Source organism: Neovison vison, chromosome 10 (genome assembly GCF_020171115.1).
Source record: "Neovison vison isolate M4711 chromosome 10, ASM_NN_V1, whole genome shotgun sequence".
In the NCBI taxonomy this organism is placed as follows: Eukaryota; Metazoa; Chordata; class Mammalia; order Carnivora; family Mustelidae; genus Neogale; species Neogale vison.
In genome coordinates this window covers 45,577,786-45,600,454 of record NC_058100.1, presented here as the reverse complement: position 1 = coordinate 45,600,454, position 22,669 = coordinate 45,577,786, and the positions used below count along the sequence as shown (strand labels likewise).

At 49.4% G+C, this 22,669-nt stretch overlaps 1 protein-coding gene and 1 long non-coding RNA gene across 2 annotated transcripts in view; both read right to left on the bottom strand.

Annotated features, from left to right (window-relative positions):
• Window positions 1-5,554: 5,554 nt before the first annotated feature.
• LOC122918135 lies at window positions 5,555-6,595 on the bottom strand. Its single transcript, XR_006386562.1, has 3 exons — window positions 6,416-6,595; window positions 6,073-6,163; window positions 5,555-5,954 (listed from the first exon to the last, which is right to left on the bottom strand). It is a non-coding gene; the product is annotated as an uncharacterized LOC122918135 (long non-coding RNA).
• A 418-nt stretch (window positions 6,596-7,013) lies between these two features.
• SMYD2 (SET and MYND domain containing 2) overlaps window positions 7,014-22,669 on the bottom strand; it is a 47,667-nt gene continuing 32,011 nt past the window's right edge. The window contains exons 6-12 of the mRNA XM_044267193.1: window positions 18,509-18,576; window positions 15,825-15,927; window positions 13,441-13,551; window positions 12,904-13,024; window positions 11,716-11,890; window positions 9,580-9,688; window positions 7,014-7,448 (exon numbers count right to left, since the gene is read on the bottom strand). Of these exons, the coding sequence (XP_044123128.1) occupies window positions 7,368-7,448; window positions 9,580-9,688; window positions 11,716-11,890; window positions 12,904-13,024; window positions 13,441-13,551; window positions 15,825-15,927; window positions 18,509-18,576 (768 nt within the window). The 3' untranslated portion in view covers window positions 7,014-7,367. The remainder of the gene's footprint in view (window positions 7,449-9,579; window positions 9,689-11,715; window positions 11,891-12,903; window positions 13,025-13,440; window positions 13,552-15,824; window positions 15,928-18,508; window positions 18,577-22,669) is intronic.

Here is a 22,669-nt window from a genome sequence, read left to right as displayed (position 1 = left end):
CATCTGGGGGCAGAAGACCTTAGTGATACCTTCTTTGAAAGTAACAGCAACGTGCCTGGGAGAGATGTGAGGGTACAGCCAATCAAATCTGCCCATCCAAAGGTATTGCCCCCAAAGTCACTGTTACTCATGGGATTCCATAAAATTCCACAGCCAGCTTGTCTAATGTGTAACCCTTTTCCTGCCTGTGCTCACGTTCTGCGTTTGGGTGATTAACTCAGGTGGCTAAGCGTTTGTGTTCTGCCTACCTTTCTGATCTCTTAGCTGAATAGGACTGCATCTTCTGCAAGGTCAGATGAAAAATGTTCCCTATGGATAGGTCCTTGAGCCTGACATATGGAGTGTCTGGCCTCCATCGACTGCATGAGACCAGACAGCTTGTTGTTGGGGGCAGTGACGTGGGAGGGCGTGCATCAGTTCCTACTGTGCAGAGTTTAAAACATAAGTTCAGGGACCTTTTGTGACAAGGCAGGAGGGCGAGCGCTGATGTGCGGCCTGGCCATGATGAGCATCTGCGTCCAAAGTCCCTGTTCCTTCTGTGGTGCTTGGGCTGCCAGGATCATTTCTTCCCAAAGATGCCATAAGCTTGCCCAGGGAAGTTATACACGGGAAGAGGAAGAGGGAGGGCATCTCAGAGCAGCCCTGAAGTTGCTATCCAAAAAAAATATACCGGTTCACAAATAATTTTCTGAACTCTAGAATGTCTCCTGCTTTCTACTTCCTTCCCTGTGAGGCCGGAGGGATGGAAAGCGCGTGGTGGAGGCCCGAGGAAAGGCTCACGACCCTTGTCAAGGCTGCGGGTTTAGGGTCTGTTTCACCCTTGCTTGCAGTTTCAAGCAGCCCTTGGCGCGGTGGTGGAGCTCGCTGAAGGTCAGGGGTTCGGGCGTGTGCCTGGGGGTGCCATCGCCCCTCACCCGCTGGCAGCTTTGCCTTTCTGTGCAGCCTCATTAGCGGAGGGTCCTGCTTCCCCAGCCCCTGGTGTCCACAGCCACAGCCCCTGTGCATTGCCATCATCTCCTGCCCTCCGGGGGACAGTCGCCAACCTTGATCCCATTGGTAGCATATCATGTGTATGATCAGGGCACAAAAATGGGGAGGAGGTCAGTACAGCAACCGCAGTGGCCCCTGTCTCACTGAGGGGCATGGGCAGGACTGGTTTGTGACATCGCTTCATTCCAAGTGCATCTGGCTTGCTAAGGGCTCTGCTGACCTCTCTTTTTGCTTTAGGAGTCCACTTTCACTTGGCTTTCCTTTCCCTATCCTTTTGGCACAAACCCTACAAAATAGTTCAGTCTTGTAGAGAATCACTCTTAAGCTAAGCTCTAAATTACATAATTAGGAAATCTAAATTTAAGTTTTAAAAGCTTACTAAATTTGAAGGAACAAGATCTGGTGAATGGAAAGAACCAGAACGAATGAAAAATGGGCACCCAGGTGGCTCAGTCGGTTAAAACTGTCTGCCTTTGGCTCAGATCATGATCCCAGGGACCTGGGATTGAGCCCCAAGTTAGGTTCCCTGCTCAGCGGGGAGCCTGCTTCTCCCTCCGCCCCTCACCCCACTTGTGCTCTCCCTCTGGCTCTTTCTCAAATAAAATCTTTAGAAAATTGTCATCAACCAAGAAGTTGCTTTGGTGGTAGACGCTGTCACTCCTCGGTACCTGGGCAGGGGGAGGATGGATTCGATCATCTGTCTGTCTGGAGCAAGGAGTGTAGCAGTGGTGCCTTCTGTGTCTTTCGAGGTGAACTTCCATGCATTCCCAGGGGCTGCCTTTGGCAGTGACGTGCGTGGTCAGATTCATTTGTGTCCGGCTTCCTCCCTGACCCCCGCTCCGTGGGGCGTGGCCTCTTCACCGGGAGGGGCCGATGTGGTGCAGCCGGGAAGGGGCAGGGCGCGCCAGGAGTGGGACCTGTTGTTTGGTGACCAGTTCTCCACTGTCCTCAGAGGGCCCACTCTGTGCCCTGTCCTGTTGTCTCTCCCCAGCCTCGTCCTCCCCGGAAACCCAGATGCCTTCTCAAGAGGGGGTGGGGGGCTTTTTGTGCCTTTGCAGGGGGTAGAACCATTTTGCTAAAATCTCAGGAATCCTGTTTAGAGTCAGCGTAGCTCTCAGCGCAGGGAAGCCTGGCACCCTCCGCGTTCCTCAGGGGCCTGCCCCCCCTCCTCCGCCAACTACAGTGTTAGCTACTAACTCCCGGCAGCTGGCATTCAGAGCCTTTGTTTTAGTTTTTTTTTCCAGCGTGAACACTATAAAACGTTACTGCCACTTCCCTTAACTAAACTTTCTTGCCAGTTTGGATTCTTAAAAATCTATTAACCACATACCCTTTCAAAAGTAAGGTTACTCTTCACCAGAGATGATTTCCTGTCTGTCCTGTGTTCCTTCAGATCGTCAGCTGCCACGCTCGAGGATTCTTAAATGGGAAAAACGAAAACAGTTTACATATGCAGATGACTGTTTAAGCATATAACCTTGTATTATTCGTGTTACATCAAACACCAGGCCAGTGTAGTTTGTTCCACTGGACTTCTGTTCTGTTACTTAACTCAGTATTTTGACTCTTCTCCTTGTCTGTGTTTTATAAGATGTTGTGAATTGTTGTATCATTCAAAACAATTGGCATTTCATAGGTTTCCTTTTGAAACCGTGTGCAGACAACTCCCCAGCTTCGACATCAGTTTTTTCTGAAGGCCTAGAAGCCTTCGGGACTTCTAGGGGAGGGTCAGCCCAGCGGGGCTAGCTGCTGTGAGCTGACCTGGCAATGCAGCCGTCTAGGATTGCTGTTGCTGGGAGCATTCCAGCCTGGGACTGGGGATCCCCACACCACCTGTGCTCTCCCCTCGGTGGCCCCTGGCTACCTCGCAAGATACCAGGTCCAGTCTCTCTATGACAAACGGGCTGTAAGGGGAGAAGGGGCGTGAAAAACTTATGGGACATTCCCTAAGTCAGGGAGTGATTTATTAATATTCGTGACAACTTTAATTTGGTATAGTCTCTCTCTCAATTTAATAATATTGAAAGCCTTAAACTATGCATGCTATTCTATGTGCTTTTTTATATCAGTAAATAAGCTTATGCTTGCCAGTTTTGTACACAATTATGAGGTGTGTAAAACTGACTTTTGACAGTATTTTTTGCACTGTTATCTGTTTTTATAAAGTCTTTCGATAGTGGTCCTAGTTGGATATTGTCTGTTCTCACGACCCTTGTCATTGCTGTAAAATGTTTCATATGTGCCTTTACAAATGTGAGATCTTTATTCTAACTTTTTTTTTGTAAAAGATATCTATTGACTTCCATATGCAATAAACTTTTTTTTTTTCTCCAGAGAAAATACTTGAATCTTCTCTTCTGTGTCATACATGTTTGCATTAGATGAAAGCACCTACATCCTTTACACTTAGGATTGTTTTCGTAGGCAAAAGTACCTGGTAAAATCTGCTTTTTCACTGTTTTAAAACCTGTTTATCTCTACCCACTTTTCAGTCCTGTATAACTCAATCATACTGAAGAATTCGTTTGAGATTCCAAAGTTGTCACAGTTATTTAAAAAAACAAAAAACAAAAAACACCTGCCCAGGGTGACCACTTGGAATGGCAAATACACAGAAAGGGATCTTTCCCCCCCAGCGCCATGACAGCCCTGACCAAGCACCAAGTCCCCTCCCCCCGCTGTCACCTCCTCAGACCCCAGACTGTCCACATGGAAACGGCAGGCCCCGGCTGCTCTGGGACACCCATATTCTTAGTTTGTCCTTCAATAGCTCCTGTCTAGGTTTTAAAAAGGCTGCCCTGCCCATATTTTTACAGTGAAGCCCTGCTGAGGACGGTGGCCACTCGGTGTCCCTTGAGGAGAAACAGGACAACACACTCGCTTCTGTGTTAACCCATTTTTCCCTCGTCACTCCACAAGGAGCTCACTCACTGAGGCCCCGGCGTATTTCAGGCCGCGTAAGTGAGAATACCGTGACACGCTGGGTGTCGTCTCCTCAAACACAGAAATAGTTCTGTGTGTATGTTGACGGGGGCAACAAAGCAATTACCAGTTCTTGAAAGAAAAACTCCATGACATTAAAAAAAAATGGTAACAGACAAAGTGCTGGTGGAAATGGAAAGCAGCAGAATGAAAAGAGGTACAGACACTAGTTTGTTTTCTCTTTCGTGGACTGAGTACACGGACTCAGTTTATTTTCTTTGGATAACAACAGAAAGAGTCTTATCATATTTTGAGATAAACAGGTCTACTGCTGGTTCCTGTTTTATCTCCAGACTGTTAGCGGAGCTGAGGAAGGAAACTTTTTAAGAAAGAAGAAAACCCAGAGAGCAAAAAGTTAAGTGTAAGAAAAACATTCACAGACATTCAATGAAATGACAAAAGCAGGGTCAAATACGTCGATTTTGTGATTTTACATCTTGATAAAAACAAATGGGAAAACATTATCTGACTTAAAGTTAAGCATGATGGAAGAAAAGAGCTCATTCATAACCGCTGTGGAAAACACAGTATCTAGGAATGAAGATCCGTGGGTAGGACCTATATAAACAAAGCCTAACCATTTTGAGGCAAAACAGACAAACTGCTAAACTCACCACATTCTTGGATATAAAGACTCACGTTTCGGAGAAGTCCACACCTGCGTATTACTCACACTCAGCACAGTTCTAAACACCACACAGCACTTTCTTGGGGAAGGAGGCGAAGGCCAAGGGCGGCTTGGCCAAATGATGCTCAAGGACTTCGGAGGGCTACACGTGGGAGAACGGTCAGAACAAGTCAAGAGAACACGGAAGACAAGCCCTACTAGATACTAGAAGTTTCTCAGTGCCGCGATAATTGAGACTACAGAAACAAACCTAAATCTTAAGGGCCGATAATGGGACTGTTTCAGATCAGCAGAGGAAAATCAATCTGTCAATGCTGCTGCCATAAGCGGCTAGCAATTCTGAAAATTTAAAAATTTTAGAGAGTGTGACTGGATCTCTACCTATTAAATTCCCAGGCAAAGCAAAGACTTTAAAAATCGTTATTTCCTTTTTTCATTTACAGATGAAAACTTTTTCTTTTCTTCACTTTACGATCAAAACTTTCTACAGCAAGTGTCATGAAAAATAAAGTAATGGCCAACCAGGGAAAAAGCATTTTCAGGACATGGCAAAGAGCTAATATCCCAAAATACACTGAGCGCTTATAAATTAGTATGACAGGGGAGGCTGGGTGGCTCAGTCGGTTAAGCACCAGACTCTTGATTTTGATCTCAGGGTAGTGAGATCAAGCCCCGCGGCCAGCCCTGTGCTCAGTGGGGAGTCTGCTTCAGAGTCTCCCTCTGCCCCTCCCCCCGCTAAGAAAAATCTTTAAAGAATAAAATTAGGAGAGACATGATTAGCAAGATAGGCAATAACTGTGAATATCGACTTGCGGAAGAAAAACAGGAATTCCTAAGTATAGGAGACAGTGTCCCGTCTCATCAGTACAAGCGTAGCAAACAGTAGTTCACGCCGTAGACTGGCAAAACCACTTCAAACCCTGCATTGTTATGACAGTAGAGGAAAACAAATACTGAAAGGAAATGTGGCCAAAATTAATCAGATTTTACTAGTTTTCACAACCGGATCCTAGGAATCTAGCCCCAAAACGCTACCACCTGAGAGCAAAGCTCTGCGTTGCCGGCTGTGCCTGTGGCACTGTTCCTAATAACAGCAACCTGGAAAACCACGTGTCCGTAAACAGGAGGAGTAAATTGTGACCCCGTCAGTGCCATGTTCGGACTCTGGCTAATCTGCAAATGCTGGAGTGAGAAGAGGTCCATCTGGTTAAGTCGGAGACAGAGATCACAAAACAATAGGTCAGCACCATTCTGCCTTTTTCGAATCTCTTTGCGTACACACCTTACGTGGGCGCGGGGAGAACTGGGGCCGCATCAGCACACGGTTGCCAGGGGTCACCTCTGGAGAGTCGGACTGGAGAAGAAAGAAAGAACAGCTTATTTTCTCCAGTATTTCCATTTTTTGAGAAAGCATTACTTTCCTAACAGTTACAAAACCTATGGGGGTGGGGGGGGGTGGCGGCTAAACTTACTTTGGGCTTCCTCCAGAGTCAGTCAGCATTCTCCAAACACTAAGCTCCCTGGAGCCAGGCCTCACTCCTCTTTCCCCGCACCTGGAGTGTTCTGCAGACAGTAGGTGTTCAGTAAGCACCTGACTGCACTTCACTGAACAAGAGAATGCATTCTGCCTGCTGAATCCCCGCTGTGTGCAGTTAGGCCCGTGTGTGTGACACACGTGCACGTGTGAGATGTGTGCATGTGGGTATCGATGCGGCCAGAAGGGTAAGGTGCAGGATTACAGCTGTTGCAGCTGCTTGTGGCTCATGAATATGGGGGAAAACTCAAGTGCGGACTCCATCAGGTTTTAATTATTACCAGTGGGGAAGTGCCACTCTTTGGACTGCAGGAGCCTCCTCCAGGAAACGGCGCGGCCTGGGGGATGCGGGCGGTCAGGCCAGGCCTTCGGAGGCGTTGCTAGCATACAGCGCCCAGGTTGCTGCCCTCCGGACTGTGGGAAGCTGGATTCCTGCTGGCCACGCAGGGACAGATCAGTGTTTGCTCAACAACACAGAGTTGGTAAGGAAAAATTTTTTTTTCCTTCTCCAGCTTACCCTGGAGGGCCTCCAAACGAGGAGAGTCCTGCATGAGAACAATCAGAATGAGGAATGGGAAGTCTGCTTTCAGATAGAGGAGGGGGGAAAAAAACCGCCAAGAAAGCGAAGCAAGGCACCTTTATACGTTAAAGGGATTCCAGATACTGGACCGAAGCCTCAGAACAGACGCCGTCCCCCGCCAGGGTGGGGCACTTGGGTGACTTCATTGCACCTTCTTTCTTCCTCCAAGGTCACCGAGCCCTGAGAGCCAGTACAGGCTGAACCCCGATGCAGAACGGTGGTGACCGCCCCTCCCGGACCCGGCTCCCACCGCCGCCGTGAGCTCCTCCCCGCAGACAGAAGAAAAGACAAACTTCAAATACCGTTACCTTTTTTATTCTCCCTCATCATTCCGGTGTGTTCAGAACATCGTAATAGGCATGAAGGGAAAAATAATCATATTTTTTTTAAACTCTGTCCAGAATCTGTGATAACATACGAAACCATGCCACTATCTCTTAGGGCAACAAAAGCATTCCGAGATTATTTGGGTCCTAAGAGGAAAGGTGAAGACCAACTTCCAGGTAAGCCACGTGGGAGGCTTAAGTGCGAGTAGCGATTTCATTTCAGCGATTTTACAGAAATGCAGGAGTCGTGTATAGGACTGGAAATATTCAAATCCTGGAAGGCTTCTGCATTAGCATTTAAATAAAAACGACCAAGTTGTCGTGTTTTCAGTGGCTTCCAATCTCCTGTTTGATCTCAGAAATGTACGGGTGATCTTTGCCGTGGGCCACTTCCATGATGGCGATGGCCTAGGAGAGGCAGAGACAAGCGACCGGCTGAGAGCCTGGAAGCAGCCCCCTCTCGCCCACACCCTGCCCCGCGGGCCCCCGTAACCCCAGCCAGACTGCTCTGCGTCAAGGCCCAGGACACACACGGGCTCCTAGAGCCCCCGTCTCCTCCAGAACCTGGCCTCCTCCTTTTCTTCCTTTCTTTTTAAATAGATGAGATTATCTGATGACCAACCAGTCACCCAGTCTGTACCACTAGCCGAAGAAAGGATACAGAGAAACCCATTTCGTGATATTCTAGATACTGCAGTGAGCAATGCTTTAGGGACAGAATGACTTGGCTGTGCTCAACTAAGTCAACAGGCTGGAACAGAGAAGTCCACAGTGAACCTCACGTCGAACCTATCCCGGTTTTAGTTGACACGGCTAATCCGTAAGACATGAGGCGACTGTCCTTCCCTTTCAAACGGCATGTTTCCTTGTAATACATATTCTTAAAAAAAAAACCTTAAAAGTAGTTGCGGGTCTCATTTGAGGAAGCTGGAGAGAACATATTTATGACAAGGCTTCTTCATAGTGGGGCAACAGAAAGTGGAAGAGTTGCTGGGGGGCTCCATCACGTCCTCGCTCTGTGACCTTGGGCAATTTGCTTAACTACTCTGTGCCTCATTTTCCTCATCTGCAAAATAGGAATGATGCCTACCTCTCAGAGTTGTTAGTACACATGAAGTGCTTAGAATAGGGTCCGGGATATAGGAAGCAGAGCCCAAATGTTATCTCTACGAATTTATTTTGCTTTTTTGTATTCAACTATATTACTCACATATAGAAATTCCACTCTCCAGACAGAATTTCTGATGGCCTATGACTCTAATGGACAAACTTCTCATTTATACCATTCACTTCATAGATCTCAGACCAACAGGAGGCAGGCCAAGAACAGTGTAAGCCTTCAGGAATGTCCTGTATCAAATGCCTCCCCTGCTCCCTCTCTTCTGTGGTCAGTTCAGGACTCACACTTCTTGCTCAGATCTCCTGTGTCCTTCACTGATGTCGTACCTCGTTACTACTAGCACCTTGCCCCTGTGACCCAACTAGTCAATTTTCCGTCAATTCACCAAGACAATAAATCTGTTACCTTACGAGGTAATTCTATGGTTAAAAAAGGGAAAAGTATTTAAAAAAGGAAAAAAAAAAAAAAAGGAGAAGTTTATACTTAGCTCACACTTCTAGCCTAGTTGGGCCCAGACCCTTCTGTTTGGGATGTGGGACCTTACACCACCTTCCCAAGTAGTCTTCCGGGGAGATACAGGGAATTTGGCCCCAACATTCACAGACATTTTCTTACAGGACTCAACAGACTGTCTCAAAGATTACATTTCATCACCTGTTAACTTCTACACAAAGAACAAGAATCAAACAGGACGGTGATTGTGAGCTCCGGTCAGGTAACAGGTCAGGGCCCTGCCCTGTCCATCACACGGGACAGCTGTGGACCCCGAGGGAGGCAAATACTGCCCACGGGCCTGGTCTGCCCACGTGTGGGTCGCAGCCTCAGTAAGTGGAGTGGACACTTCCAACTCAGAAAGACCCCAGTCTGAAGGAAGGCCTCAGCCTGTTTGGATCTCAATTTTTCCATCAGGAAAGTCTCATTTTTGTGAGAATTAAAAGAAGAAAAAAAAAAAAAACCCACAGGAGGGTCCTCCCATGTAGCTGGTATTGGATGAACAGTTAAGTACATTTTAGAAACTGTAAGTGCATACTTATAAACCGAAGGACAAATGGAAGATTCCCTCAGCACAGTCTCCCAACCCACCCCATGGCCTCTGTCCACTTCCAGGGCTTCCCACAGGATGGAGATGGTCCCCCCTTCTCTCCAGTCACAGGCTGTGCCCAGAACGGCAGCCAGCCCCTCTCAGTGGGCGCACCCCTCTCCTACGGGAGGGCCTGGGTGCAGACCAGGCAAAGGCTCAATCACTTACCCTACTCTGACCTACCCAGCCCACCTTCCCCACCTCTCTGGCTGGAGGTGACTCAAGAGTGGGTCAAATCTCTAGGGCCTGAGTCACTCAGCCCTCTCAGGCAGGAGAGCAGGGGACGAAGGGACCATGGGGCACCGGGACCCCCCCCCAGCCCCACGCTGTCAACGTACCTTCTTCAGGGCTTTCTCCCCAGCAGCTTTGTCTTCCAGGCCCATGTATAGCCTCCCCAGCTTCAGCCACATGGAGGCCACGTTGAGCGAGTACAGAGGGTAGTGCTTGCTGCAGGAAGAGGAGAAGGTAAAAGGCCACTTGTCAAAGGCCCGGGAGCAGCCCGTAGACCAGGCACAGTGAGCCCACGGCTGCCCAGCCCGCGGCCCGCTCCCCGTGGCGACTAGGCTCCTCCAAGCCCTGGCAGGTGCTAGGGGACAGTGTGGACGGCTCGATCCTGTCTAAGCACCCCAGAGGCGCTTCCTTTCATGCAATTCGTGTGTTTCTGAAAAGCTACAGAAAAACCGCAGGGGAAATCCTACACAAAAAAAACATTGATAAACACAACATTCAATCCTAATCCCAGATTTTTGTTTTGGGTGCACCCAGAGCAGGGCACAGGGAAAAACATCTTTTAAAGTGAATCCCCTATTTATGAAGACACTAGGCCTATCCCCTCATATTAAAAAAACAGTACATCTAAACACACACACACACACACACCCGTGTGTCTCAGGACCTCAGCTTTCTGTCACACTCTATGGCATCAGTTGGTTTAACAAGGCGGCCAGCACTCCGCAGTCAGGACACCTACTTCTAGGTAAGTGTTCTCTGTGGTCCAGTAGGGGCCTTGTATACAGCCGGCATTCCCTCTCCGCATTTTACAAGGCTGACAGGTAGGGCCTGCCAGGGAAAGAGACCAAGAGGCCACTCATGGGTGAGAGCGGATGGGCGGAGAGAGGAAGCGTGTGTGTGTGCAGGTGTTGATTTATAGACCGGTCTATATGGCGCTACCCTCAAGAGCCACCCAAAAGAGGCACATCCTAGCTGTATTCCTGGGCAGGTGGCATCATCTGCCCAGGGGAAGCTGTGGCGCCAGAGCCCGCCTCCAGGAGGAGCTCACTAAGCTGAGGAAGGGTCCAGGGGAGCAAGGCCCTGCTGGGAGACGGACCACAAGGCGAAGATGATCTCGTATCATTCTCTCTCCCTCATCCCCACCCTCTGGATCTCACAGAGGGCAGTGGGCATAAGACCAGAGGCCTTTCTCACCCAGCCTAGGAAGATGACAGGTTTCGAGAGCCTCTGTGGTGTAGCAAATAGTTTCTAAGAGCAGATTTTAGGAGCTGGCTTCCCTTGAGCTCCCCCTGATGGCTTCTCTGGGCAAGGCAGGGTAAGTGGAAGGCCCTGGAAATCCAGACTGGACACAGACTTTATAGTCCCCAACCCCAGAACCGGAGGGAGTGCTGAGGGCGTCTCAAATCCATGAGAGACACCGGGGGTGCTTCTGGGGCACAGGGATCTCAGGTCTAATGCCCAGGGATGCTGAGCCACTTGGGTCTCAGGGAGACCCTGCAAATAAATGTACAATGTGAATGCACTTAACAAGGGCCCCGCTGATAAGATCTAGGCCTTCCCAGCCCTGAAACGGCTACTCAGAGGTGGAGGACACTGCCTCAAACCTCCATCAGTCACACACTTTGAGGTTTAAAAACCCTCTAAATAGGAAACTTCCCCGGGGCTGAAATCCACTATTCCTGGAAGCTAAAATCCAGCTTGCCTTATTCAGAAGGAGGGGTGGGGGTGGGGAGCTTTGGCAGGGGGGAATGGATAACCAAAACCAACACAATGGTCCTAGCATGTCCCCACTTGCAAACTGGGCTGCAATTTCAAAAAGCACAAGAAGAGGGTGGTGTGACTAACGAGGGAAAAGCAGGGATGTGAGACCCCCGCTTAACAATGAACACGTCTGTTTACCTTGGAAGGCGTGGGAGGGAAAAGAAACAAGCTGGTGGCTTCTTAACACTGATAGGAATTAACTACTTTGGACACAGCACAATGGACAGGTCCCGGCAGGGCTCTTGCCCGGTGCCCCCTTCCTAACCTCAACCTGTCTCCACAGGCATCTCTTGCAGACGGCCGACCCAACAGGCCAGGCCTGACGCAGCAGCAGCCTGCCCCTGGGCCTCCAGGTGTGGGTGCAGAAAGAGAAAGCTGTTCGAGGCATGTTCCGACACAGGACAGCCGGAAAACAAACGCAACATTCCAAATCACCCAATTCCAGTCCCTGCTAAGAGGATGAAGACAGCCATTGCAATCACCTGTAGGGCTTAATGATTTTCTGTCCGTATCGGAGGGCTCCTTCCCAATCCTGCATGTACAGGCAGACGCCCATGGCCTGGTACATCATGTGCAGCATGTACACGTTGCTGTCCTCAAACACGGAGCCCATCTTCTCCTGGCTGAGCTCGCAGATCTCCAGCAGCTCACTAGGGGGTGCTCTGGAGTCAAGGAAACCATTGGCTCAGGCCTTTCTGCTTGGGCACTGCCCAAGGCTGGGCTCAAGGAGTTACTCCCTCCACCTCGCCCCTTCCCTCACCCTCTGAAAAAGTAAATTAGGTAAAGCCAAGCAAAAGGGAAAGGAAAATATTTTTTTCTGCAAGTAACATGCTTTTTTAAAGAATGAAACTTTGGGAAAAACTAATGACCTCAACTATTAATTGAAAAATTTTAGCCATGAGGAACAGACCCTCGGTTCAGCTATAAACAACGTTTAAGATTACAAACCTTCAACCTCCATCACCCAACATCAGCACGTTAGTAGAAGCATTTTTAAGGAAGAAGTCCCCACTATAGGAAAGTTCTTTTTTAGACTGAGAAAAAAAAAAAAATTGTGCCTCTAACTTCCTCCACTGCTTTTAGCTCTTCCCCCCATGTGTAAATGTGATGCCTTTTTACCTAAGAAAATGCTGTAATGTAGGGGTTAAGAATATGGATTATGGTAGCCAGCAGACCTGGAGCAAAAATCCTGGAGAGCTCTGTCCCTTGGGTAAATTACTTCCAATCTAGGAGTCCCAGCTGCTACATGGGGATGGCAAAACTGTGTGTCCCTGTGTGGATTAGGTACAGTGCTGTAATAAGCAAAGCCCACGGTACTGTGCTTGCCTGGAGTACAACACCCAAGCAATGAGGGAGGGCCTTCAAGGAACTCTCCTTCACAGCTTTGACCATAAACTCTTCTACCACATCCAGCTCCTGACCACCCCAGTGAAACAAAAAGAAAGATGACATCAACACCATACAACTAGGTGCGGGTGACGCCAAGTCACAGGCAGTCCGTTATTCTGCCCACATCTGCCAGGAGACAGGCAGATGTCTTGCACGTTCAGAATCTTACACTTGCACATTCGGAATCTTATACTCACTCTTCTTCCACTCCCAACCCCCAGCTCACCCAGCACCTCTGGCAGGTGAGGGGCAGTAAACTTCTGGGCAGGTGTAAAGGATATATTTGTAGTGCTTGGCCCTCCGGAACTCCTCGATGACGTTGCGCGCATATCGGACCATCTCACGGATGGTTTCTGCCTTTGGGGGATCGCTGAGCTTCCGAATTTCCACCTTGGCCTTATCCTGTGGGAAATATCCACACGTGCAAGACGTTACCTCGTACAGAAACTGCACCAAGGGGAAACCTCTCAACTAGTCTATTTTTCCATGTAGAGATAGGGGTTCGCCCATTCTAAAGTTGCAAGGAAACTGGGCACTAGCTCTAAGAAACTCAGTATTCTAATACCTTTTTACAACAAACAAATAAAAATACGAATTTTCTAGACAATCCTTATCAAGGCAGGACACTTAGAACATGTTTGCTATGGGCAGATCTGTGGGCTCACACACCTACGAATGAAGACAACAGAATGAGGAACGGGGGGCATGGACGGAAGAACATGGGCAATGCATACCCCAAGGCAGACAGGGCAGTGTCTGGCACCTGAGGTCCTGAGCTGCAGGGGGGGGTCGGCACCTTGACCTGATCGGGGCCTTACCTTGTCTTTGGTGGTGCACTCCCGGCACTGGCAGGTAAAGAAGTAAGAGTCTCTTAACCGGTCATTCCTATCTTCTGTTGGGTACAGGAGATCAATGTAGCTGGTGAACACCTAAGGGGGTAAAAGGAGTGGACAAGGCTGTCTGTCGCAGGAGCACTCGCTCCTTCCCCTTCCTGCGGCTCTGCAAACACTCACGGGGGTGGGCCCCAAGGAGCGCCACAGCTGGGGGGATGCTCTTCCCTTTAAAAACCCTGAATTCTCTAAAGTCAGCAATCCCCTAGTTTTGTCCATGTCCTTGCTATGGAAAGAAAGAGCCTTTCTTTCCGCCTTCTAGAGAATCAAGGAGTCCCCAGAACAGTCAACGGGGAGCGCTGAAAGCATGCCCACCCCCTTCGTCCCCAAAGACCGCCAACGGTGGATGTGTCCCAGCAAGGACAGGGCCCCGTCACATGTGGAGACGCACAGACCCTACTCGTGCTTGAGACTGGCCCAGGTTCGTGTCTGCCCGGCCTTCGTTCAGCTCCTTTCTTTCTCAGATTGGGCCAGCTTGGATGCCTTGCCGGATGGAGGGGAAGCAGGAACACATCTGCGATCTGCTGGCAAGGGCGCAGGAGTCTGGGCCAGGCAGAGGGAGGACACAGCCTCTAGGACAGCAGCAGGCTGCTGCCTTACCCCGCTGGGCCAGAGAACTTGGAGATGTCTTGCCTTTGAGCTCATCGGGTCCTCCCATCCTTGCTGTTTTCTAACGGGGTCTGTAACTGGGACTTGGAGCATATGGAGGAGCCCGGCATTTAACTGCCCATTATCTACTCACTGGGACGGCACTCGCTGCTCATCCCACACCATCAGGCAAATGTCTGACCGAACAGATGGATGTCACAAAGCCGTCAGCGTGCCAGTAACCTCAGGCTGGCAGGCGGGGGCACCTGCACCGGGCTGGGTGCTTGCGGGCACCGCCAAGCCAGGCTCTTCCCAACCCAAAGGGCAGTCAGGGAGACCTCGTGCCTCATCTGACACCCTCTTTAAAGGGCAAGTCGCCCCAAAGCACTGATCCCCAAAGCGAGGTCACCGCATTTCCGATCGCGGGAGGGCAAAGGCACAGGAGCTAGCTCTGCAGGCCTCCCTCGCCGCAGCAAGAGCTGCTGCGTTCCCTTGACAGGACGGACAGAGACACCGCGCAGCAAACACAAGGGCCCAGAAGATGGCGACAGAGGCCGCTCAGTGTCGCTGTGCGGGCCCAGCCGGGTGACAGACTGTGGAGTCTCCACAAGCAGCCCCAGGGGAGCACTGGAGCCTGGTGACTTATATTCTGACCCACTGAGACTGTGCCTCCTACAGAGGCATCGGCGTAGTCGCAAGAGGCCTCAACTGAAAACAGGGTACGCTCATCATGATGAATTAAGCAAAGGGCAGAAAGTCTCATCTGTGCCCTGGACTTCCTGCCCTAGTTCGGCTGTGGGTTGGTCAACAGCTTCTGGAGAAGCCAAGGCCTTGATCGCTTAGCACACCAATCACTGTGTCTAAAATTTTTTAAATATCCAAAGACCTTGAAAAAGCACTGAAGACGATTAAACTGAAATGGACTCTGAAGTGTGCGGTTACGGTCCTAACCAATCCATGTGTCCCTGCTAGGGAATCTCTTACTTACTTAAGAGCACACAGCATTCCTCTCGCAATTCGCCAAGCAGCCGCTCGGAGCCAGCACGTGGGAAAGGACAGGGAATCACTGAGCAGGGGAGAGAACACCTGGTTTTCTCCACGTCCCTAAGTTTAAGACGGTGCCTCTTGGCCCGCTGGTGTGTTCGGCCACCACCTGAACTGCGTTCCTAAACAACGATCTCTCGGGAGCTCAGATGTGGAGAGACAGCATGTGCGAGGGTCATGTGGGCATCTGGTGTCCTACGCGTTAGCTACCGCTGGGTTGCTTTTCTCTCTTTCATGTAACAGTGGGATTGACCTTCTTTGGGGTGGGGGGGGCAGGCCAAAATTCACTAAGAAAAAGCAAAAGCTCAAACTCAATTGCTCGGCAGGAGAAATACAGAAACGTTCAAGAGCTTCCAAAATCTTGCTGAGCTCATTTGGGCAGTGTCCTTTCTCTGCAAATCTCTATCAGTCTTTGCAAGAGATTGAGCACAAATTTATTCTTTCCTGTTTTTTCTTGGCCATAGACAAAAATGGGGAGCACTGAATGGAAGGCAAAAGCGTAGGGCTCAAAGTCAGGAGCCATGAACCTGATCACGGACTTGCAGGGCCTGAGACCGGTCAGCTGCTGGGATCACTCCCAGACCACCTTGCCCAGTGCGGCCACACGGAATCTTCCAGATCGCCCTGTAAAACCGCAGCTGGAAACCCAGGGCCACGGTGGCCGCCAGCTGCACACTCACCTCCTCTCCCGGGCTGATCTCCTGTACAGCTCTTACTTCTGCCAGGGTCCCCTTGTAGGTCACAATGACATTGGGGCAACAGCTGTGATTCATCAGTGCAACGCTGTCAATCAGAAAAGAAAACCCAGTTTTCTCCCCGGAAGGCAGACTGATCAGGCGATCCTGGGCTATGTACTTACTAGGTTGCAAGACTGGGATCTTGGTAGGACGTTTGAAAAAAACAATCTAACAGTTGGCCATCATAGTCTAAGAGATCGTCCTGCCTGTGTCTGTATCATATCTAATGCCTCTAGCAATACGGAAAAGTGAAATTCACAATTCAAAATGGTGACATTTGGGCCAAACAAACAAACAAAAAAAACCACACACACACACAACAATAAAAACAGTGGTGACAATGAATCCCACCAACGCTCCTTCCCACGAGATGAAGGACTCAGAGCCCAGCGGCCGTGGCAGACGGCTCCCCCACTGGACCCCGCACGGGACAGATGGGGTGCCGGTTCCAAGCAGCTTTTTCTGTTTGTGGATCATTTCTGGCGTCTTTTCTTCAGCTGTTGGGAAACTGCCACCAAGGGAGAGGCCAGCTTCCTCGGGCAGGGCTTGGGGTACCCGGAGAGGCTCTGAGGAGCCCAGCTGCCTCTCTCTCCACACCTTGATTTCCTCATCTGGAAAATTGGGACATTACTGCTCCTGCTGCTCACTGTCTGCTTTTCAGGGACGGAGAGGACAGAGAGACTCGCCTATGCGAGGGGCTTTGAGCTTTCTGATTATATCAAGGTCAAAGTTCTGAGAACAGAAATTTCTAAACTACAGGGAAACAGTGCTTGATCTCTGAAAATGCTGCCTTTGAAATCACAATGCCGATATGATTTCTGCCCAAAGGGATTTTTCCCCCAATTAAAACTGCCTGGAAACTGGGGCTCATATGGGCACTCACATCCATATGGAACATGGCTCTGGAGGCCAGTGTCACTTGCCTGAGCCCTCAGCTGCCAGAACCCCGGTCCTGCCTGCCCCGGCACAGAAGAGCAGAGAGCACTGGGGCCCGATGAGGACAGGCTGCCCTCGCTCTGCCGAACACAGCAGGGAGCGGTCGTCTCCCAGCTCCCAGGTGCTAAGGCCACAGGAGTGAGCCATGTGACTGGCCTTGAGCCCTGTCTCGTCCTTTGGAAGGGTCGCCTCTGCCACGCAGCACAGCCCACCTGGCTTAACGACAGGCCAGCAGGCCGCCGGGAACCTGACAAACAAGTGCACTGACAGCTGTCACTCAGGGAAAAGCCGCTTTCTAGAATCTTTCATTGACGAACTATTAATTCATTTCAAGACAGACCCCTGGGTATCTTTTCAATAACGGTGGGAGAAATTCACCAAGGCAAAGGACCCAGAAGAGTTCACGCCCTTGGTATCATCATTCCCCCGTGACCACTGCGCCCGGTAAAACGCCAGACACCACCACTGACCCTCGCTCTCCATCCGGAAAACACTGAGAGCAGCTACGTTCTTTCAGGTCTGAAGTTGTCAGGAAGAGCCTTCTAAAGAGGGTCTGATGGCCTCGCCCGGTTTCTCCTTCCTTTCCTCAAGGCCTTCTCCCTAAGACACTTCTTTCCTCACTATCAGAATTCGAACAGCCGAGGCCACCATTCTGGCCACGGGGACAATTTCACGTGAAGAAACTCCCGGCTGCAGTGGCTGGGAAGGCCCGTGGCAGGTGCTGCCGGGACACGGGCCTGTACATGTGCTTCTCTATCTTTCAGACCCGTGTGACACCCAGATCCTGGCGGCCACACACACACACACACACGCACACACGCACACACGCACACGCGCGCCCCGGGAGCTCACGCATCATCCACGGCAAACACACGGGTGTCCCCTTTTCTCTGCTTCAGCCCAAAGCTAAAGGCTCGGGGGTGTGTGTTAACAGCCTCGCCGATCTACACTGTGGACTCAGATGGGGGGTGCAGGGAGGGCTCCTTCGCTCCATCTCTGCAGGGAGGACTGATTTCAGGGATCCGAAGCATCTGAAAACACCCGTTCCAGCAGACCCCACAGCAAAGCCATTTTTGGCAAATCCATGAGAGTTGGAGCTATAAACACCTGCATTTGCCAGCGGGCCAGCCTTTCTTGAATTACTTGAGTTTTCCTGAAGTAAAGAAAAATCCTGTCGTTCTTTGAAATCCTCCTAGTTTGCTACTTGAGCAGAGTGTCCCACCCCAGCTGTGCTGTTTTTATACTCGTATTTTTCGAGAAGAACAAACAGCTGTAGAAGCAGCTCATATCGTCTCTGCATTAGCCTATGGCCAATTCTTGGTTGGCAATTAGTGTTTTGCTTTGAGTATAAGAAACCCAAAGATTTCCAGAACCAAAGACATGCAAAAAGCAAATTTCTCAGCAGGGCACGGACTGTTCCTTCTATGCGCACTATAAAATATTCTTTAATAATAGCTCTGTACCTCGCAGGACTTAACAAGCCACTGTTCTCTTAACTACTACCTTTGGATCCTTAAATGGATGGGAAATATTTTGAAATCTGGCAGAATTAAAAAGGTGTCTTAATTCACTTGGAGTTTCATGCCTGCCACATGCAGTTAGGTAGGTTATTTAAAAATCAAAAAAGAAAAAAATCTAATTAGTGTTAAGTTAAGTAGAAAGAAAAAGAAGTGAAGTCAAACTCAGCCTACTCGGGAAATATTGCTGATCCCAAATGAGAAAGCTCTTCATCTTCAATTGTGAAGCCATTACAGTTAACCTGCAGTGAGAGAGGGGGAGAAAGAAACAGGTGAGAGGAAGCTTCTCTTCGGATAGAAATCATTCTTTAATTTTGACCTTTCACAAATTAACTAGGACGACATTCCAGTTGAGTGATGTAAAAACCTGTCTTTTGGCCAACGTACCCTTGGCTCAAACAAAACTGACCCAGCAATCTCATGTGTAACAAACAAAGGCAGAACTGTTAGGAAGGAAGAACCTTTAGTGCGGCTGACCTACCCCCCGCGCCACCCCCCGCCCTCCCCCGCCACCCCCCACACAGTGGCCCGAGGCCACCACAGCCGCTAAGGCTCCAAGGACTGAAGTCTGGAGTTCGGATACCTGGAGTCCAGTCCCAGTGATGCCACAGATCGGCTGTATGATCCCGAACCCATCACAGGGTCCCTCTGTCCCTGAGTTTCTCCGGGTAAAAAAGCCATGAGCCATGAGGATGACGTACAGGATGGGGAAGGTAGTCAGGAATACTGTGTTGACTGCGTTAAGGGGGCAGGACAGGTGGACTTAGAGCACTGACCATTTCCCGATGTCCACCAGTGCTGACTCACTATGTGGCATACCTGAAGCTAAGGTAACCCTGTGTGTCAACTGTAGCCCAATAAATGATACATTAAGAAAAAGAAGTCACTTAATCCACAACTTGCCCCACGCGGTGAGGTGATAAATGGGGACACGCTTCCACCGCTGACCTAACTGCTGCCCATCCCTGCGAGAGGCACAGGGCTGAGGGCCGGAGGCTAAGGGACAGACGCCCGTCTTCCACATCTCGGCCCGAATCAACCACTGGCAACTGTCTCGGCCTTCAGAAGAAGAGGAATTCTCGCGCTCATGCAAGTCTAGCGCAGAGTGAGCAGGCTGCCCCGAGGACTGTACGCCCTGATTTTATGTTCTGTACATTTATTCTTTCCACTGATGTTCACTGAGAGCCACTACAGGGTGGGCACTGGGCACAGAAGGATGAACAGGCCTAACTCCGTGCCCTTGACGCACACCCGGTCCAACGGGGAGACAACTCAGTGGGTATTTTTCCTTTACATCTAAGACTTCAGAACTGGAAGGGGAACCAGTCTTTGTACTTTTCAAATGCCGAATCTGAAGTCAGAGAGGAGCAGTGACTGGCCCAGAGCCAGTGGCAAAAGCTGAGATACCGCACCGCCCCCCCAAGTCCTGCCAAGCTGCTGTGAAGGCTGCCTGTGAGGCACACAAGCCGAACGCTTTTACCCCATGGGTCAGAACCACGCCCTTCCGTACTGGAGACACTGCACCGGGACATTTCAGGCCAACAGACGTGCTTTTTAAAACAGCATCCACTGTGCACGTCCTTTGGGCGAGGCCCTATGCTACGTGCTACATGTTTACCCTCTCATAAATCTGCAGAACTGCTCTGTTGACCCATTTTATGGATGTGGAAACTGAGGCTCAGGGAGAGGTTAATGATTGAGAACTTGCTCAAGGCCATAGAAATAGTGACTGGCAGACAAGGAGTCAGAGTTAGGACCAGATATTCAGATAACAAAGTTCTCAGAAACGCTAGAGTTTTACTCTATCTCATTTTCCTCTGAAACTGTTCTGATCTAGGAATAATAATAAGGTAATTCTCCATAAAACTCAAAAGGCTTAGAAATCTAGATGTACAGAGAAGTAAAGGCTGTGACGGGTTTCATTTGTGGCTTTTGCAATTCAACCTACTTACAACCAGTAGTTAGAACTTTCGACATAAAAAGAGATTACTGCAGGCTGGAACAATGGACAGCCTTGGAAGCCCGGAGGTGTTAGGCATTTCTACGTAGACTTCATGTTGTATTTTTTGTGCCGTCTTCCAGTACCCCAACCTGCTCTGTCATCAGGACATTAACCAGCCACCAGGAGCCAATGAGCTACAACCGACATTGGGTAAGAGTGAATGAGGATTCTCATTCATTCAACAAATATACTGGAGCATGAGCTCTGTGCCCTGCACCATAGCGGGTCCTTCGTGATCTACAGACAACCTCGGAGCAGCCCTACCATGTCTCAGCAGTGTCTGCAAAAGGAGAGAATGAATGAGAATCTAGCGACGATTTTCAAAACCGATCGAGGGACAGACAGCTCCTCACTAACTCTGAGGGGTAGGAGACTCACTCCTTTGCCTCTTAATCTCGTCCTCTGCTGTTCCAGCCCCGGACCAGTCTGTGATTCCAGATTCCTTCGGGCTTCAGTGTTCTACGAGCCCTAGTCGCTCGATTCCCTCCACCGTCCTCTCCCTGAGGAAGGGCAAGTGTGTTTCTTCAGGAGCAAAGGCTCCTGCAAGCACAGTGTCCTCACGGTTCCTTCCTGGGAGGTGGGGATGGGGGACAAGCCAAACCACATAGCAGTTTCTCTGCCAGTTTTCCCTCCCTTCTGAAATATCCCCAGAGAGGAACGGTGAACTTGCATGTTGTTAAGAAGGATGCATGGGCCGCCGTCCTTTTTTTCAAGTCAACTCAGGCGTTAAGTGCCTTGCTAAATCTATTCTCATAATTAGCATTTAGACCAGAAGTAGGCTGCACACCAAAAATATACTTCCCAGCCCTGCATATGTTCCCAGTGATTAGAATGCACCTCGACGCTGTCGGAGGAGTGCAGTCACCTTCTGCTGCCAGCTGCTGCTGGGCCACAAGGTAACCCACGACGCCCTCCCACGAAGCAGAGGGAGGAGAAGGCTCGGAGGCTGGAGAAGAGGACACGCAGCTTGGGGCCGGAAGCTAGGCCAGAGGGTGGCCCGGGGCTGGAACAGCACTTTTCAGCTTTGCTTTGGAGTCTTCTCTGGGGATACTACAAGTGCCTGTTCAAATTCATATGTGAAAACATACATGTGTGTGTCTATACACACACATACACATGTAAGTGCATACACACACAATGTGAGAATGGATATTATGATCTGATAAATATGAAGTCTATCAAGGAATTAATTATTTCAGTTATTGTGTGTGTTTGTGTGTGTGTGTATCTTTTTATCTCCTGGATTTTGAGTAAGTCCAAATGTCAAAGATTCTGAGTCATTGTCACCACAAATATACTTCTGCTTGTGAGACCAAGTGCCTTGATTTCTGGTAGAAGATAGGGTCCCAGAGCTCCCACACCAAAACTGAGAAGTCCTACCAGCATCCATTGCTGTGCTGGAGGAAAAACGATCTTTTTTCACAGTTAGAAGGGAAAACACACTATATTTATTTCATCTCTCCTGGGTTCTCATATAACCATGCCCTCTCTAGTCCAGAAAAGAGTCAGGTAACTCTCTCTCTCTCTCTCCCTCTTTTTTTTTTTTTAATGGCAGATAGTCAATTACTCAACTGCCCACTGTCACTCAAATCCACTGTCTTAGGACCCTTAGGAAAAATATAAATCCAGGGTAAAGTGAAAATTAGGAAAATCTACTATAACACTCATAACTGGAATCCTTTTTTCTTTTACCAAGAATGGCATTTTTTTTTCCCCTGAGGGCGACAGTCACAAAACAGAAATATTATCTAGAACATCACATCCATCAAGGAATTCATCCAACCAGTAGCAGTCACGCTCACGGCAGTTCAAGTGGTTCAAAAAAGAGATAAAGACTCACTTCATTCATTAAACGTGGAATTTCTGAAGTGGAAGAATTATGGATGCTTTTTAATCTTTTTTCTTCTTTTTAGTGTTCTTTTTTCTTTTAAGATTTTACTTACTTATTTGCGGGAGAGGGAGAGAGAACGGGTGTGCACATGTACGGGAGAAGGGGCAGGGGGCAGGGACAAGCAGACTCCTCGCTGAGCAGGGAGCCTGAGGTGGGGTCCCAGGACCCTGGGATCATGACCTGAGCAGAAGGCAGAGGCTTAACCCACTGAGCCCCTTTTGAGTGTTTTCTTAAGTTACATATACTCATTGTAGAAAATTCAGAAAATTACCCAACTAAAAAAAGCAAAAATAGTCTACAACTCAGGAAATAATCACCTATGACCTGCCTGCACCAAATCTTTTTTTTAACATATGTGTGTGTATTCTCATATTATACACATTTTTATCCTGCTTTTATACTACAGCTCTATCCACGTTTTGCACATCTTTACACACCCGCT